Genomic DNA, 18,215 nt, shown 5'->3' with positions numbered 1-18,215 from the left:
CCCAGACCCCTTGTGCTTTTTTGCCATCCCTCCCACCCACATCTCCCCAAGCACCCATTAATCAGCTTTCTATTTCTAGAATTTTATAAAAAGGACTCAGACAATGTGCATTATTTTTGGGTGACTTTTATTTACCCACCACAATGCATATGAAGCTCATCCATGCTGTTGCATTTTGTTCCTTTTTATTGCTGAGCAGTATTCCACTGGATGGGGCAATTATTTATCCATTCACCTTTTTTGGGCATTTGTTTGTTCCCAGTTTGGGGCTCTTATTAACAAAACCCTGGTGCACTGCTGGTGGGAATGCAGACTGGTGCAGCCACTGCGAAAAACAGTATGGGGTTTCCTCAAATTAAAAATGTAACTGCCATTTGACCCAGTGATCCTACTTCTAGGAATATATCCTAAGAATCCCGAAACACCATTCAGAAAGAATATATGCACCCCGGTGTTCATAGCAGTGTTATTTACAATAGCTAAGAGTGCCCATCAGTAGCTGAGTGGATAAAAAAGCTGTGGTACATTCCCACAAAAGAATACTATGTGGCTATAAAAAAGAAGGATCTTTTACCCTTTGCGACAGCATGGAGGGACCTGGAGAGTATTATGCTAAGTGAAAGAAGCCAGTCATAGGAAGACAAATATCACATGATCTCACTTATATGTGGAATCTAATGAACAAAATAAACTGATGAACAAAATAGGTCCAGAGACATGGATGCATGGAACAGACTGACAGCTCTCAGAGGGAATGGGGTGGGAGGGATGGGAAGAGATTAACCAAAGAACATACTGGTATGCGCATATATGCATAGCCATGGACATAAACAGTAGTGTGAGGGAGGCCTTCGGTGGGGCAGGGGTTGGGTGGAGGGGGCAAAGGGAAAAATGGAGGACATCTGTAACACTGTCAACGATTTTTTACAAAGCTGCTATGAACTTTCATGTACATGTCTTTGTGTGGACACACTTTCATTTCTCTTGGGCAAATACCCAAGAGTGCGATGCTGGGTGATATGATAAGTGCACTTTTAACTTTTTAAGAAACTGCCAAACTGTCTTCCAAAGGGGCTACACCAAGCATGTCAAACTCAGGGCCCGCATGTGGCCCACAGCGAATATTTCTGCGGCCCAGCCAATATAACGCTGTGTAAGAAACGTTTTAATAAAAATTTCGTAACTTGATTTTTACAATATCCTGTCATTCATAATTATGAATAACAAACTACAACATTCACGAATGACTGATTACTATAATCGTGTTGCATTCATTTCCCTTACGCGCCTTATGCACAGGCGCACCCTTTCCCTCCACCAATACCAGCAGCGAATATTTTAGCAGCCGTTTGCCACGTCATTAGTCTTGTACTGACTTGTTTGGTGTGCACAACAGGAAATATTTCGCTTTCGGAGAACAAGAAAAATAGGTTTATTTGAGTTACGCTTATTAATTTGTGCAGTTATTCAGTGTCTGGTAAGGTCATGTTCAAGAAAAAACATTAATTTTTATTAAAATGTTCTATTTTTTTATGCTAATGATTACTTGTTTATTTCGGCCCTTTGTATTCAGCATGTCTCTATCGAAATAAACCTACGTTTCTATGAAAATTGAAGCTTCTGTTTTTTTGCGGCCCACGTAAACTTCAACCTCGTTTATCTGGCCCGTGTTAGCCTCTGAGTTTGACATGCTTGGGCTACACGGTCTGCAGTGTATGAGAGTCCCAGCTGCTCCACATCCTCCCCAGCACTTAGCATGGTCAGTCTTTTTATTTGTAGTCATCCTCACGAGTGTGAAGTGGTACCTTCCCACCAATTTTTCTGATGGCCATGGATGTTGAGTGTCTCTTTGTGGGCGTATTTCTATATTCTTTATGGCAAAGTGTCCATGCAAGTCCTTTGCTCGTTTTAAAATTGGGCTGTTTCTCTATATTTGAGTTTTGAGAATTCTTTATATATTCCGGATACAATTCTTTATCAGATAGATAATTTTCAAAGATTTCCTCCCAGTCTGTGGCTTGTCTTTTTCTATGAATAGAATCTTGCACAGGCTCTTAGCTGCAAATCCCAAACACTCCAATGAATCCCATCTATCTTTGAAGGACAATGATAATTATCACCCCCTTTCCCCAAGAAGCAAACAGGCTTGGAAAAGGGGAGGCCCCATGACCTGTTGGTGGCAGAGCAAAAATTTGAACCCAGACCTCACCCACGGCCACTACTTCCCACTGGCAGTCAAGGGCTGCCACGAGCCTCCTTCCCCAGGAAACTCGGAGCATCTCTAAGAAAAAAGCAGGGCCCTAGCCAGCTTGGCTCAGTGGACAGAGTGTCGGCCTGCGGACTGAAGGGTCACGGGTTAGATTCTGGTCAAGGGCAAGTGCCTGGGTTGTGTGCTTGATCCCCAGTGGGGGGTGTGCAGGAGGCAGCCGATCAATGATTTTCTCTCATCATTGATGTTTTTTTATCTCTCTCTCCCTCTCCCTCTCTGAAATCAATAAAAATATATTTTTAAAATTTTATAAAAAGAAAAAAGTAGGAATGAATCAGATAAGCCAACAGGGTTCTCTCACAACAGATTTATTTGCTGAACCTTCGTGCCGAGCCTTGATGGACATGCAAGAGGATGAATTCAGGGCCTTACAGTCTTAGGACCCACTCAGCTCCCAGGTATCACCAGATCAAGGCACTTTCCCAGCAGCTGGGCAACACCTGGGACCCCAATAACTCCAAGACAATCTCGAAGCAGCTGCAGGCTGATGCCCTGAGCACACTCTGAGCACCCATGTGCAGAGGGCAGCCTCTGCTGGCCTAGTCTGGGCCCAAACTCCCACCCGCGACTGGCCATACTCAATCTACCCAGCTCTCTCAGACATCCTGGTGACTTAGGATTAGATGAAGGCAGCTGGGAGGGGCCTTCAGTTACCGTCCTCCTTATTCACCCAGAAGCAAGTTCCCAGCCTGCCCCAGAGTAGGCGGAAACATGTTTGTTGAGTGACTAAACGAGCAGCAATGAGCCGGCGTGAGGAAGGCCTGATGCTTCCAGGGCCCAACAGCGAGTGCTTGGAGCCCCCTGGACATAGGCAGCTGTATTTCTTTGGTTTAGGGATAGCCCGAAGCCAAGGATCAGAACAAGCCTTTCCCACCCTCCCAAGTTCTCAAGTCTGGCCTAGATGTGTCTCCTGAAGGCCTCCTTCCTGCCAGGTAACATGTCGGGGTCTCCAACCCACAAACACAAACGATCTAAAGCACAAAGCAGTTCTCAAGCACAGGGAACACCCGCCATGGCTCTCCTGCTGACTGCACCATGCTTCTGAGCACACGAGGCTGGTTCACGTCCAGCCTCACGTCAGCTCTTGTGCAGAGGAGGGCCAGGGGACCCCATTGCACAGATGGAGAGCGCAAGGCTCAGGGAAGGAGGCCCCTTGCCCAGGGACGCCCAGGAGGAGTCAGCAAGATTGGAAATCACAGCAGCTGTCTCGCAGGAGGTACTCAGGAATCATCCGTCAAATAAATGTCTCAATAATGCTTGAAATTCAGTCAAAACATAATTTTAGAAGGAAATAATAGAGCCAAGAACATAACTGTCCGTGTTTCTGGCTGGAGCCACTGCCATGATTCTGTGCCCCCTCCCCCCCAAATCTGGCTCAACAGGGGTTCCACAGAGAGAAACCCCATTCCTACAAACGCCCTGTACCCCATATCTCCTCTAACCCCTCACATCAGCCCCAGAGGGTAGGCTAAAGGCCCCAGTTTGCAGACAGGGGAGGTGAGGCCTGGAGAGGGGACAATTGAGCCCAAGAAACCTCCCCCACCCCTGACTCTGAAGGTTCTGGGTCTGGGTCTTCTCCCCAGCACCCCACAAGCCCCGTGGGCCAGTCTCTAATCTGCCTTCTTGGTTTTCTTCTTCCTGGAGCCCTCACTCAGCTCCTCCTTGGACTTGGTGGCCATGGCGGAGTGCGGGGAGCCGGGCCCACTGCCACCGTGGGACCCTCCATGGGCCCCACCGTGGTTGTCGTGGTGATGGTCACCCACCAAGGCCGTCCCAAACAGCACGGGACAGACATAGCTCTCCAGAACATCGAAAGGGGAGCTGTGGGAGTGAGTGGCTGTCAGGAACACCTGAGGAGGGGTGGCAGGGGGACAGGGGGACAGCAGAGCGACAGAGAGAGATGGAGAGAGAAAGCCAAGGGGGTGGGGGGAGAGAAGATCAGCCAGATCAAGGTCAGAGGTAGGCCACACCCAGCCCTCTGCCTGCACAACCCCTCACCCCCAGGAGGGTGACCAACTGTCCCAGGATGTGGAACTTTGGGTGCTAAAACCAAGACCAGGCTGGGCTCAGCGGGACAGTACTCCCAGAAGTACTCCCACACTTGGGCTCAGGGAGGAGCGCTGCTTGGCCTGGAGTCACTAATTCTCTTTTGACGGCTCAGGCCTTTGTACCTCTGAACCAGCTCCACAGGGAGGGAGGAAACAGTGGCCCCTCAAGACTCCTCCTGGAGGGCGGGGAGCCCCAACTCAAGGCCTGATGATCACACCAGCCACATTCTTGGTCTAGCCCAGCGTCCTGAGGGCACCTTTCCTGCATCTTGTCCCTCTACTCTCCACACCCAAGGCACGCAGACCCTGCACACTCCTGGCCCCCTCTCAGCTTTTCCTAGGCTGGGCCTTCTGCTGGGAAAGACTTGTTCCCTCACTCCCGAGCCCAGCTGCTGGACACTGCTCTTCTCAGATCCCCCTCCATGCACAGGCCTACGGGCAAGGTCCCGGACTCCATCCCCACTTGGGAGTCTCCTTTCTTGGACAGGAAAGTGCAGGTGGGTGTGGGTCAGGACTGGAAGGCTTACCTTACAGGACACCATGAACATGGTGAAGATGAAGATGAGACTGGCTTTGGACACCGGGAGCCAGCGGGTCTGCTGGAGGGTGAAGAGGATAGCTCCGTACAGGCTGGCCTTGGTGGGGCTGGAGGGGACAGCCATGGTTACTGGGAGGCACTGCACGGCTCAGGCCTTTGTACCTCTGTCCCAGACCCCCTCCTCTGCCTGCCCCCAGCCGGCCCCAGCCCCCATTGGCTGAGTGTGAAATGGGAAAAGACCCACATGGCGTGGAGGAGGTGGTGTCTCTGTGCAGTCAAGGGTTAACTTGGCTCAAAGAGAGATCTGGCCTTTGTTTCTGGAGCCTGGGAGGTGTGCTCTAAGCACTGGGAGCGTCTGTCTGTGTGACAGGAGCCTTTGTTTCCTTGGGGACTTTGGGTCACACCAGAGAGTCAGAGTGTGATTTACAGTGGGGATCTTGGGCCCTGTGGTATCAGCTCAACTTCTAGGGGAGCTGGAGGCTGAGGTCGGTCACACAGGTGGTCAGCTATGTCAGTGTCACTGAGCCCCAATAAATCCCTGGGCACCAGAGTCTGGAAGTTGACTGTGACCATTCAGTGCACATAGTCGCACGTGGATGCTGGGAGAAACAGGCGCCATCCACACGGCTCCACGGAGAGGGGCCAGCCAGAAGCTCAGCCTGGTCTCGCCCAGATGCTGCCCCAGGTGTCTCTTACCTTTGCGCATTTTAGTCTGTATCCTGTACTAAAGTGTAACCCTGAGCAAAAGGGCTTTGCCGAGTTCTGTGAGTCCCGGTGAATCATCAAACCCGAGGGTGGTCTTAGGGACCCCCAAACAGCACACTCCCCAGGATGTGGGATTACAACAAACCATTTTCTTAGCTTTCCTTTTCTTCCTTGCAGGCTGGGTTTCTATGATTTTAACTTGTTGCAAGAGACAGATCCACGACTTCTGCTCCTGATGTCTGCCACTCACTGCATGTACCTAACGATGATATTTCCAAAGCCCTCACCGGGTACCAGGCCCAGGGGGTCATGTCCGATTCCATGGAAGCCTCCCCCTCAGCTGATGAGGCAGAAATAGAATCCGAGAGGGGAAGCCACTGGCCTGCCTAGTAGCAGGCGATGCAGCCATCTGGGCCCTATTTCTCTGCCAGTGGACTGAGGGTGGGAACAGACTTCTCGTGGAGATGACACGAGATAAAGCCACATTTTCCAAAGTGTAAAACAACAGGCACGTGTCACTGGTCTATGGGTAAGCCTTTTAATTTTGTCATATTTTAATAGCTATAGTCTTACTTATTGTAGATTGGGAGAAGATTGAACTAGCCTGACCCTGTGAGGTCTTTTAAAAATGCATTAGGCTAAATGCAGTCCGGGGTTCTGGGTTAGGTCCTGGACGCTGCAGTCTGGCCCTGCCCACCGTTCTCCACTTACCTGGAACTCCAGGCGCATTCCCCCACTCCGTGCCCCATGCTCCCCACCCACCTCTGCACGCCTACCCTGCAGAACCAGGCAGAATTGTTGTTGCTTTTCTGACTTGGCAGAAGTGACGGCCTTCTGAATCAGAGGCTCCTTCTTTGCCAGAAAACTCCTATTCACTCTTCAAAACCCAAATCAAGTATCTGACTTCCCCGCATCTCTGCCTGCCCCTGTCCCCTAGGCAGAGTCGTGGTTCCCTCTCTGGGTTCCCCCAGATATGTCCTCTGGAAGCTTCTGGAAAGCAGAATCAGGGGCTGGACCTCCAAGTTACCAGAAGTATCCAATCCAGGGTCAGGTCCAGGGGGCACAGGAGGAACAGACGGGGAGGACGGGGTACTCACAAGGACATGTGCATGATCTCGTTGGCCTCTGGCTTCCAGACCCCTCGTAGCAGCTGCTCAAAGTTGGACATGAGGGCAACACCAGAGCCTACGAAACAGGGTGCTTCTGAACGAACCCGCCACCCCCAAGGAAGCAGACTCTCAGCTCCTGGAGTCCTCCCAGGGGGACAATGAGCCGGGTGTTTGAGGATCAGTGGCAGGTGAGGAAACACGCTCAGAGCAGGCAGAGTCGGGCCGCAGGTCACACAGCAGCACATTGGGAGCAAAACAAGCATGAAGGAATTGAACTAACACCTCACCTGAAAGGCTTGGACCAACCTGGGCTGTCTGCCCTGAGGCTTCCAATCCAGGACCCTGAGCTGTGCCTGAGGGTCTCTCTCTGAAGGACTCTGAGCTCCCAATCTTTCTCAAGCCACTTGCCCCCCGGGGGGACATGCTACCTCCCTGGAGAATTGGTACAGGCTTCCTGGAGACACAGTGGTTACATTTCCAGGAAGAATACCCTTTCCAGGAGTGGCTGCGAGCTGGGGTTCCTGACATGCACCAGGGGTTCACAACTGAGGTGATTTTGTCTCCCAAGGAGGCATTTGGCAACATCTAGAGACATTTTCGGTTGTCACAACTGGGGAGGGGGGTGTACTCTTGGTGGGTGGGGGCCAGGGATGTTGCTCAACCCCTGGCCATTCATAGGATGGCCACCACCACAGAGAATGATCCAGCACCAAATGTCAGTAGTGCCGCAATTGAGAAACCCTGCTCTGGGTATCAGCTGTCATTGTTTCATCGTTGTCCTATTTGCCTTTGACGGTTAAACTTCTGGAAAGAATCTTCTCATTTGCTCTAAAGCTGTGGGCTAAAGGGGAGCCTGGACCCCTGCAGCAGTCCTGGTACCCCTCAGCTTGGCTGCCCAATATGGACCACTGGACCAGGGTTCTCAACTGGGTGATTCTCGGTTGTCATCATTATGGTCCTGCTTACCTTTGACCCAGCCAGTGGCAATCATGACGAACCACCCATGGTGGTAGTGGTGATGCGCATGGTGGATGCCCACGGCGATCTTTCGGACTCTCACCACCTCCTTCATGGCCACAAAGATGAGTTTCACAGGCAGGAAGCAGACACACTTGTAAAAGAGGTCCAGGGGACAGAAGAAAATCAGGTACCTTCGGGGAGAGAATGCCAAGCATCAGGGGGAGAGATTCTGGGGGCCCTGGGAGGCGAGGTTGTATCCTTCTTGCGTGCCTGGCTCAGGACAGAGCTGAGCAACAGAGCAGAGCCCTCAGGGCCACTGTGGAGGTTGTGCTGTTGGATCCCAGTCCCTCCCGCCTCCTACCTCTCTGGTGAATGGGTCACCCCTGCCCTCCGGCTCTGCTCTCCCACACCCGCCAGCCTGGCAATGCTTACCAGACAGCGGAGGCCAGCAGGACGCTGGAGTTGTTGCTGAAGTAGTCGATCAGGGGCTCCCCAAGGAGCAGATCAGCCAGGATGTAACTCCCGAAGCAGTGCAGCATGGCACACAGCCAGGATGCCACGGGGTGGCGCCGGGCCAGCTCCACTGCTCCTGGGAGGCAGGGGGTAAGGGGGTGGGATCGTAAAGTATTTGGTAGCACCTGTCAGAATTTCCTTTCTTTTTAAGGCTGAATAATATTCCAGACAGACACAGAGAAGGCGTGTGAATTGAACTGTGGACCTCAGAAAGATAAACTGTCCAGTCAGTGTGGCTCAGTTGGCTGAGTATTGTCCCAGGCACCAAAAGGTCGCCAGTTCGATTCCTGGTTAGGGCACAAGCCCAGGTTGTGGCCTTGATCCTCAGTAAGGGATGTGTAGGAGGCAGCCGATCAACATTTCTCACATTGATATTTCTCTCCCTCTCTCCCTTCCTCTCTCTCTAAACACCAATAAAAACATTTTTTTTTAAAGTCCATGTTCATAGCAGCATAATCATCAAAAGGTGGAAACATCCTCAGTGTCCATCAAATGATATATAGATATAAACTGTGACCTAGCCATACAATGGAACATTATTCAGCTTTAAAAAGGAATGAAGTCCTTATTGGAGTGATTACTTTGCAAGTTGGTGTCTAATCACTATATTGTACACATGAAAGTAATATAATATTGTATGTCAACTGTAATCTATACTAATAAAAGAGAAGCATGCAAATTGGTGTCACTCCGCTATGCCCACCAGCCAATCAGAGTGACTATGCAAATTAACCTAACAAAGATGGCGGTTAATTTGCATAAGCAGGAGTGGAGTGCAGACTGAAGACTGAAGAGGCTTGGCTTCTCCGCTGTGGCCAGACCAAAGGCCTGGGTCCTGGGTGCCGGAGGAAAACCGGTGCCGGCAGCCAGGGGAAGGAAGGCCTATTGCACGAATCTTTGTGCAATGGGCTTCTAGTTGGAAAATAAATTAATTTAAAAAAAGGAATAAAGTCTTTTTTTAAATATATTTTATTGATTTTAGAGAGGAAGGGAGAGAGACAGAAACATCAATGATGAGAGAGAATCATTGATTGGCTTCCTCCTGCACGTCCCCTACTGGGGATCGAGCCCGCAACGCAGGCTTGTGCCCTTGGCTGGAATCAAACCTGGGACCCTTCAGTCCGCAGGCTGATGCTCTATCCATTGAGCCAAACCAGCTAGGGCAGGAATAAAGTCTTTTGGGGCACTGGGAGGGAGAGAGAGAGAAACACTGATGTGAGACACAGTGATTGGTTGCCTCCCGCACTCATCCTGACTGGCTGGTGATTGAACTTGCAATGCAGGTACGTGCCCTTTGACCAGGAATCAAACCTTCAACCCTTCGGTGTGCAGGCCAATGCTCTAACCACTGGGCACATTGGCCAGGGCAGGAATGAAGTCTTGATAGATACTACAACATAGATGAGTCTTGAAAAGATGCTAAGTGAAAGCAGCCAGACACAAAAAGCCATAAGACCATATGTTGTAGGATACCATTTATATGAAATGTCAGAGCAGGCAAATTCATAGAAACAGAAAGCAAATTAGTGATTGGCAGGGGCTGGGGGGGGGGGCAATGGGGAGTGACAGGTAATGGGATTTCCTTTTGGGGTGCTGAAAATGTCCTAAAACTTATATAGTACATGTAGACGGAAATATAGAGGTGGGAAAAGTAGGTTTACAGGTGTGAGTACACAAAGCAGAGTTTAGTCTTGTATTGTTATTAATCATTGTATTGCTTATTTGTATTACAAATGTAAATCTGCTTTTGCCCACCCGGGTATATAACGTGGCCTTTTGTTTTCGTCTCTTTCACTGAGCACAATATTTTTAAAAATAATATTCATTTTTTACTGTTGTACAATGTTCCATCATAGAGCTAGATCACAAGTTATTTAACCATTCTCTTGCATATACTACATTTTATAATGAGCAAGCATGCCTAATAAAAGCTGTTTTAGAGTAAATCATCAACACACTCCCCTTCCTCTTCGCCGTCCCCACCAACTGACCATGTGATCTTGGACAAACTATTTTTTCTCTGTGTGGCCCTTTCCTTCTGTCAGGTGCAAACCCTTAATCCCTTCTTTGCTCAACTCCTAACGATGATTGGAGCCAAATTTTCCCTCTTCAATCTCACCATGCAGTTACTTGCATCTTTCCCTGCCAGATTATCCTAAGGCAGTGGTTCTCAACCTTCTGGCCCTTTAAATACAGTTCCTCATGCTGTGACCCAACCATAAAATTATTTTCGTTGCTACTTCATAACTGTAATGTTGCTACTGTTATGAATCGTAATGTAAATATCTGATATGCAGGATGGTCTTAGGCGACCCCTGTGAAAGGGTGGTTCGACCGCCAAAGGGGTCGCGACCCACAGGTTGAGAACTGCTGTCCTAAAGTCTCAGCATTGAAGGATTTAATTACAGGATTTAAGAAAGCAGCGTTCTCTTCTCTGGAGAGTCTATTTAAAACCCTGCCAGCTGAGCGGTAATCCTTCAGAGCAGCTGGGGGGGCTGCAGGGACCGGGTCAGGTGAGGTGCCCATGTTTTGCAGAAATGGATACCTCTGCGTTTAAAAATAGCCCCCAGAGGTTGAATTCTTTCCAGGGTCTTTTGGGTGCCCTCTGGGGCTATCCCAGGGACTGAGACTGGGGAGTGGGGGTGAGGACCTGGGTTTCGCAGGAGTAAAGCAGGTTCCATGTTTGTATCATGGTGAGTCCTAATTAAAATAAAGTCACACGCCTGGGTTTTGGCTCTGCTGCTCATTCAGGCATGGCCTTGGGCAAATGACTGCTCCCTCCCAAGTCTCTGTTCCCTCTGCTGTCAAAAGAGAATGAGGCTCATTTGATTGAGCCTTCGTTCTGGGCACCGAAAGGTTGCAGGTTTGATTCCCAGTCAGTGCACATACCTGGTTTGCGGGTTTGATCCCTAGTCGGGGAGCAGATGGAAGACAACCGATAGATGTTTCTCTCTCCCATTGATTTCTCTCTCTCTCTCTCTCTCTCTCTCTCTCTCTCTCTCTCTCTCTCTCTCAGCATGTTCTCGGGGGAGGATTAACAAAAAGAGAGAATGAGAGTACCCCATTCATGGAGTTGTATTGATGAATCAATGCAGTGTGCAGTATAATCATCATGTTTCTTATCATTATCAATACCCTCCTGGCAATCCTGGAAGGACAGGAACAGTCTCCCCATTGCCACAGATGGGAAGACTGAGGCTGATGGAGACAACCTGCCCTGAAGACCCATAGCAAGGCAAGGGCTGAAAAACAGTCCCCCTAGATCCTTCCTTTGCCACACTCCTTGGTTTGGGGATAGCACCCAGAAGCAGCAAAATATAGGTTTCAGCCCCAGGTTTGCCACTAAAGTTCTCCCCTCTCCTGGCTTCAATCAGATTAGGTGCTATCCAGTTTGCCTGGGGCCTAAGAGTTCCAGGGACATGGGACTTTGGATTCTTGTCTTGGGCAAACCTGTCTGAGTTGGTCACCCCAGTGCGCCTGTAAGGAGGGAAAGAATTGCTTAGTGCCTAGTAATTGTGTGAGAGTTATTCCTGGAACTGAAGTGAAATGGAAAGTACCCGCGGGTGGGAATTCTAGTGAATGGATTTATAAAAATCAGCTCTGCCTTCGAGGGAGGAGGTGGCCCCGGTCAGGTCTCCTAGATGGGCTCCATGACATTCCCATGGCAGGGAAGTGCTAGAAGGTTTCCCAGGGCATTTTGAGCACTGCCCCTCATTTGGTGCTATTTAGTCTGAGGTCTAAGCATATGAGGTGTACTGACAGAATCTCTCAGCAACTCTAAATCCTCTTTTCTTGAGCCTTTGAGCAAAGCTCTCTGCCTCAGTTTCCTTCCTTGTAGGAGTTGGTAGTCCCTGCCTTGCAAGGTTGGAGATGAGCAGCCCTCTGCCCTCAAAAAGCTTACAGTTCAAGCCAGAGATCAAGAAAGTGTTCTCTTAGCTCACACAGAATTGTTTTTTAAATGAGCTTTTATTGATTTTAGAGAGAGGAAGGGAGAGGGAGAGAGAGAGAGAGAAACATCAACGATGAGAGAGAATCATTGCTTAGCTGCCTCCTGCACGCTCCCTACTGGGGATCGAGCCTGCAACCTGAGCATGTGCCCTGATGGGGAATCGAACCTCAATCTCCTGGTTCATGGGTCGATGCTCAACCACTGAGCCACACTGGCCTGGTACCCACACATAATTTTTTAAATGTTTAAACTGCAGCCAAGATGTCCTTCAATAGTTTAAAAATTAAACTGTAGTACATTCATACCATGGAATATTACTTAACAGTAAGAAGAAATGACCTATCAAGCCACGAAAAGATGTGGAGGGACCCTAAATGCATATTACCGAGTGAAAGAAGCCAGTCTGAAAAGGATACAGATTGCATGAGTCTAACTCTTTGACAATCTGTGGAAGGTAGAACTATGGAGACAGTAAAAAGATCAGCGGTTGCCTGGCTGGTGTGGTTCAGTGGTTGAGCATCAACCCATGAACCAGAAGGTCACTGTTCGATTCCCAGTCAGACCACATGCTGGAGTTTTGGCTCCATCCCCAGTAGGGGGCATGCAGGCGGCAGCCGAGCAATGATTCTCTCTCATCATTGATGTTTCTCTCTCTCTCTCTCTCTCTCTCTCTCTCTCTCTCTCTCTCTCTCTCTCTCTCTCTCTCCCTCTCCCTTCATGTCTCTGAAATCAATAAAAACATATTTTAAAAAGAAAAAAGATGAGAGATTGGTGGGGGTTCCAGGTGGAGGGTAGGGGAGAGTAATGAATAGGTGGAGCACAGGGGATTTTTAAGGCAGTAAAACTCTTCTGTATGATACTAGAATGGTGAATACATGTCATTATACATTTGTCAAAATTCATATGTACACCACCAAAGATTCCTAATGTAAACTATAGACTGGTTGATAATGATGTCAATCTATGATAATAATAATTACATGATAACAGTGTTGATATTTATGTTGGTTCATTAATTGTAACAAATATACCACTCTGGCAGAGAATGTTGATGGTGGGAAAGGCTATGTGTATGTGATGGGGGTGGTCAGTAATACATAGCAACTGTCGTTTCAGATTAATTTTGATCTAGCTCTAAAATGGCTCTAGAAATAAAGTCTATTAATTTAAATAAAAGAAAAAAAAAGAAGTGTTCCAATAGCCAAATCACATTTCCAGCTTCCCTTGAAAAACCAGTTCTGATGGTTCCAGCCCCAACCAGGTGGAGATGAGCCTGGCTGGATCTCACCTGGGCACGGTCCTCGAAAGCTGGTTTATTGCTTCCCATCTGTCACCTGCCTGGTCCTTGATAGCACTGGAGGTTGAGACAGTCTAGATCAGCGGTTCTCAACGTGTGGGTCGCGACCCCTTTGGGGGTCGAACAACCCTTTCACAGGGGTCGCCTAAGACCATCGGAAAACACATATATAATTACATATTGTTTTTGTGATTAATCACTATGCTTTAATTATGTTCAATTTGTAACAATGAAATTGGGGGGTCACCACAACATGAGGAACTGTATTAAAGGGTCGCGGCATTAGGAAGGTTGAGAACCACTGGTCTAGATCAATGGTTCTCAATTGGGAGCAAATATCTGGGACATTGGCAATGTATGGGGACAGTGTTGGTTGTCACAATGGGTAGAGCTATGGAGATGGTAAAAAGATCAGCAGCTAGGGGGTAGAGGCCAGGGATGCTGCAAAACACCCTGAAATGCACAGAGCTTCCCCCACCGCAGAGAATGGCCTGGTTTTAACCACCAATAGTGCCAAGGTTGGGAAACAGTGGTGGAGAGACCTGGGTCTCATGTGGGGAACTTTAAAACACCTGAAACCAATATAATATTATAACTGAAAAATATATTTTAGAAAATATTTAAATGGTGTGATAAGATAAAGGCATTTTATAAGCCATTTGTATTGGCAAAACTTCTAGTTCAGAGGACTTACTCTGTGACTCCAGTGGGAATGTGCTGGCCCCTCCTGCCTCCCCCCAGCCGGCCTGGAGACCCCTTGCCTCCAGACGCCGTGTCCCACATCCCTGGGAGGCTCCTGCTCCACGGCTGGAGATTTCCTAGGTGTGCTGGGTTCTGTACTCACCTGGGGACTGGCCTGAGCCACCAGGAATTCATCCCCATACAGGAAATACTGACCCTTGGTCATGCTACAATAAAACAAAGCTTATTTTGCTTTGCAAAGTAACTGCTCTATAGAAAATAAAATACTGGTGCTGGTGCTACCCCCAGAGATTCTGATTTAAATGGTGGAGGGATGCTGCCTAGATGATTTTTTAAAGCTCTCGAAGTGGGTCTAATCTGAGGACCACTGGTCTGAAAAGTTCTTTGGATAGGTCAGGCCTAAGGTAACCAGAATTATAATTCATTTCCTTCCTTCCTTCCTTCCTTCCTTCCTTCCTTCCTTCCTTCCTTCCTTCCTTCCTTCCTTCCTTCCTTCCTCCCTTCCTTCCTTTAATAATGCAGACAACAGCCAGCACCCACTGCTTCCTCCTGTCTTCTTGCATAGAGCTGGGGGTCCTGGAAGTGAGCCAGGCCCAAACCCCCTGCCCTAGGAAGCAACTCTCAGTTTAATAAGGAGCCCCAGACCAGCCAGTGCTGCTCAGTGGTTGAGTGTTGGCCTATGAACCAGGAGGTCACGGTTCAATTCCCAGTCAGGGCACATGCCCTTATCCCCAGTGGGGGCATGCAGGAGGCAGCTGATCAATGATTCTCTCTCATCATTAATGCTTCTATCTCTTTCTCCCTCTCCCTTCCTCTCTTTGAAGTCAATAAAAAAATATTTTAAAAAAAGGAGCTCCAGCCTGTTACAGTTCATCACTTCTCAAATGTTAGTGTGCTTATGGAGATCTTATTCAAATGCATATCTGGGCCTGGCATTGTGCATTTCTTAACCAGCTCCCAGGGGACACAGATGCTGTTCACTCGAGGACCACACTCCCAGCTTCATCTTCATTCTCAGGAAAGCCTGACCCAGAAAATGCCTGTATCCCAGGGAACACCTTCCCTCACTGCCTTAAAAATAATTGTTAAGTACCTTTCTCAAGTGCCTTAGACCCTACCATTGACAAAGTTCTCAACAGATAGTCACAATAGGAAGTCCAGGATGATTTTACCAATGAGCCCATTTCACAGATGAGCAAACTGAAGCTCATGGAGACTCAGTAAGCAGCCTGCGCTAGAGGCAGAATCACTCCCAATTCGGAGATTTTTCCTTAAATGTGGCCTGGCTCTCATCTCTGAGAGTGCGACCTGTGCAGTTGCCCAGGACCGGTGCTCAGAGGGCCATCACTGTCTGGAAATACTTAATTTCTGAAGGGATTCTGCAAATTCTGAACCTGCTCCTGCAAACTGTACATGGACTCTGCGTAGAGATCTTTACAAAGGTTCAGCAGAACCACCAAGCGGGTGGGCGTGTGCGGGGGCTAACAGCGAAGTCCAACACCTTGCTTGGACCCCGGAGTAATCCTAGTGATTCTTGGGGTCAGACAGACCTGGGTTGGAACCCCAGCACCAGCATCTACCAGCCACAGGACAAGAGGCTCACAGCGTATGTAAATTAGCTTCGCCTGTTTCCTATTTCCCCAGTTACAAAAGGAGGAAGAAGTTGTACTGGGCCGGGATTTCTCAACCTTGACAGTAGACAGCAATCACTGGGGGAGGAGAACTTCAAACAGGAGGATACCAGAGCCCTCCCCAGATATTCTGAGTCAATTGGAGGGTTTGAGAGCCCCCAGGAGGCTCAAGTGTGCAGCTAGGGTTGAGGACCATTGAACCCTCTCAACCTTCAGGAACCTTCAAACTTCTAGTTCAGAGGACTTACTCTGTGACTCCAGTGGGAATGTGCTGGCCCCTCCTGCCTCCCCCCAGCCGGCCTGGAGACCCCTTGCCTCCAGACGCCGTGTCCCACATCCCTGGGAGGCTCCTGCTCCGTGGCTGGAGATTTCCTAGGTGGGCTGGGTTCTGTACTCGCCTGGGGACTGGCCTGAGCCACCAGGAATTCATCTCCATACAGGAAATACTGACCCTTGGTCATGCTACAACAATACAAAGCTTATTTTGCTTTGCAAAGTAACTGCTCTAGAGAAAAGCTTTAAAAAAAAAAAAAGGCTCTGGCCTGTGGACTGGCAAAAATAAAACGGAACAAAAACACTTGGCAAGCAGAGTACGATACTCTTTGCATAAGATGGTGGGTTTACATTCATAACCCTGGGGGTTATAAGTGCAGAGAAGAGGGGTCTGGAAGGGTGGCCACCACATCAACTGCAATTCTCTCTCTTTTCCTTTGTGCTTTTTGGCTTGATTTTAAAGTAAACAGGAGCACCTATTTTTATCATTAAAGAAAAAAACTATTTCCATTCTGAGAAGACACTATGGGGTAATTTATATCTAAGTGGGAGAAAGGGTCACAAAGTTTTGGATGATTAATCTTTTTTCTAAAGCTAAATTCTACTGTCCATGTAGTTTGCCGGTGTAACTAGCATAATTAAAACACTGGGAGAACAATCACTAGTCCCTGGGCCTTGTATAAAAATAGAACATTCTGTGGAGGCCATTTATCCTCATTTTAAAAATGGTGTGTGTGTGTGTGTGTGTGTGTGTGTGTGTGTGTGTGTGTTTAAATCCGAGAAGCAGGTCCTCCCCTCTGCGATTCTCCATGGGGGTCTGGAGCTGGGGGGAGAAGGCTGACCCCAAATTACCCGACCCGGGCCAGTTGGGCTCAGGACGTGGAGAGGATGGGGCAGAGCTGGAAGAATTCCGGCGGGAGCAGAGGTCCAGCGCAGCCGCCTCCCTGAGCGGCAGCGGGGAGGGGGCACCGGTGTCACTTTCTCTGAAACTGACCCCAGCGCGACCGGCCCTAATATAGACACTCAGCTGCCGCCCCGGCTCCCCGGCCAAGGGCAAGGAGGGAGGTCACCGCTGCGGGCGGCCAAGACATCAGCCGAGCCCGCGGCGCCCACCCCGACCGCCCCTCACCACGACCTGCGCCCCTTACCCAGCTTCATGCGACCCTACCTACTAGGACCCCCGACCTTCTCTCCCTGCAAACTCCCCAACACCTGTTCCCCTGAACTATCAGCGTCCTCTCCTGCCCTCCAGGCCCCAGCTGCTTCCCCTCCCCCAGCCCTCACATCTCCTCGCCCTCCCTCACGTTTCCCCACGGTTCTCCCACCCCGGCATGGGAGGACCCCACGATCCCAGCACCTGCCTGCTCCCCGAACCCGTCTCCCGTCACCCGCCACGACCCTGGCCTCCCCCCTCCTCGCCCCCGCCCCGCGGTGCCAGCCCCTCCACCCTGCGCCCGCCCGGGCTCACCTGGCTCATACTTGAGGTAGAGGATGGAGACGATGAAGTAGCTGAGGTCGAAGACGGGGAAGAGCGGCACCCGAGAGAAGCTGAGCGCCAGCTCGCCCAGGCTCAGCGCGGACAGCAGCTCCATGGCGCCCGCCGGGTCCCACCCCAGCCCCCAGCCCGGTGCGTCCCGCCGCCCACGAACCCGCGACTGCGCCCCCACCCCCCGCTGCGGGGCCCGCCCACCCCCGCCAGGCACCGCCCCCAAGCCGGCCCCGCGCGGAAGGAGGGGCGACAGCTGTCCCGGGCCGTCCTGTCCCATGCAGCCCGGCCGGTCAGGTGTCCCCAATTTGTCCCTCCTCTGAGCCTTCACGACTCCATTCAGCCCAGCGAGGCGGGTGCTGCGCTCGGTGGAGTGAGCTGGGCAGGGGAGCTGTCCACTGGGGGAGAGGGGTCCCTCACGCTCGGAGCCCGCCTAGGGGGGACGGATCAGTCAGAACCGCGCCCAGGTGGTGCTCGATGAGGACCCACGTCCTCTGTGGAGTCCTCGGGTCGGGACCTCCATCCCTCGTGGGGCCTTGTCAGTGGAGAACCCCATTCTCCGGTGCCTCTGGGGGTCCCTTCAGTCAGGACCTCGTCCGCTAGGCAGCTGTCGCGACCCCAGTCTTCCATGTGACTCCGTACATTATGACCTCCACCCCCCACAGGGACCCCCGTCCTCCAAAGGGACCGCTCGGTAGGGATCCCCCGCCACAGGTAGTGGTGATCCGCGTCTCT

At 50.2% G+C, this 18,215-nt stretch overlaps 1 protein-coding gene across 1 annotated transcript; it reads right to left on the bottom strand.

The window, feature by feature from the left end:
- Positions 1 to 2,561: 2,561 nt before the first annotated feature.
- Positions 2,562 to 17,649, bottom strand: TMEM38A (transmembrane protein 38A). The gene is made up of 6 exons (XM_036302630.1): positions 17,463 to 17,649; positions 8,062 to 8,218; positions 7,636 to 7,820; positions 6,658 to 6,745; positions 4,845 to 4,962; positions 2,562 to 4,119 (listed from the first exon to the last, which is right to left on the bottom strand). The coding sequence occupies exons 1-6, from the start codon at positions 17,584 to 17,586 to the stop codon at positions 3,880 to 3,882; spliced, it is 912 nt and encodes a 303-aa protein (XP_036158523.1). The 5' UTR covers positions 17,587 to 17,649; the 3' UTR covers positions 2,562 to 3,879.
- Positions 17,650 to 18,215: the final 566 nt, after the last annotated feature.

Source organism: Myotis myotis, unplaced genomic scaffold, assembly GCF_014108235.1.
Source record: "Myotis myotis isolate mMyoMyo1 unplaced genomic scaffold, mMyoMyo1.p scaffold_m19_p_32, whole genome shotgun sequence".
Lineage (NCBI taxonomy): Eukaryota > Metazoa > Chordata > Mammalia > Chiroptera > Vespertilionidae > Myotis > Myotis myotis.
The sequence above is the reverse complement of the archived record's forward strand: the minus strand, read 5'-3'. Positions and strand labels throughout refer to the sequence as shown.

Excerpts from the sequence above, each read along its gene's own strand:
- TMEM38A (XM_036302630.1), bottom strand. The coding sequence starts at position 17,586 with ATGGAGCTGCTGTCCGCGCTGAGCCTGGGCGAGCTGGCGCTCAGCTTC. Across the intron at positions 8,219-17,462 it reads CTACCTCAAGTATGAGCCAG|GAGCAGTGGAGCTGGCCCGG; the intron begins GTGAGCCCGGGC and ends CCTGCCTCCCAG. Across the intron at positions 7,821-8,061 it reads CTGCTGGCCTCCGCTGTCTG|GTACCTGATTTTCTTCTGTC; the intron begins GTAAGCATTGCC and ends CTCTCCCCGAAG.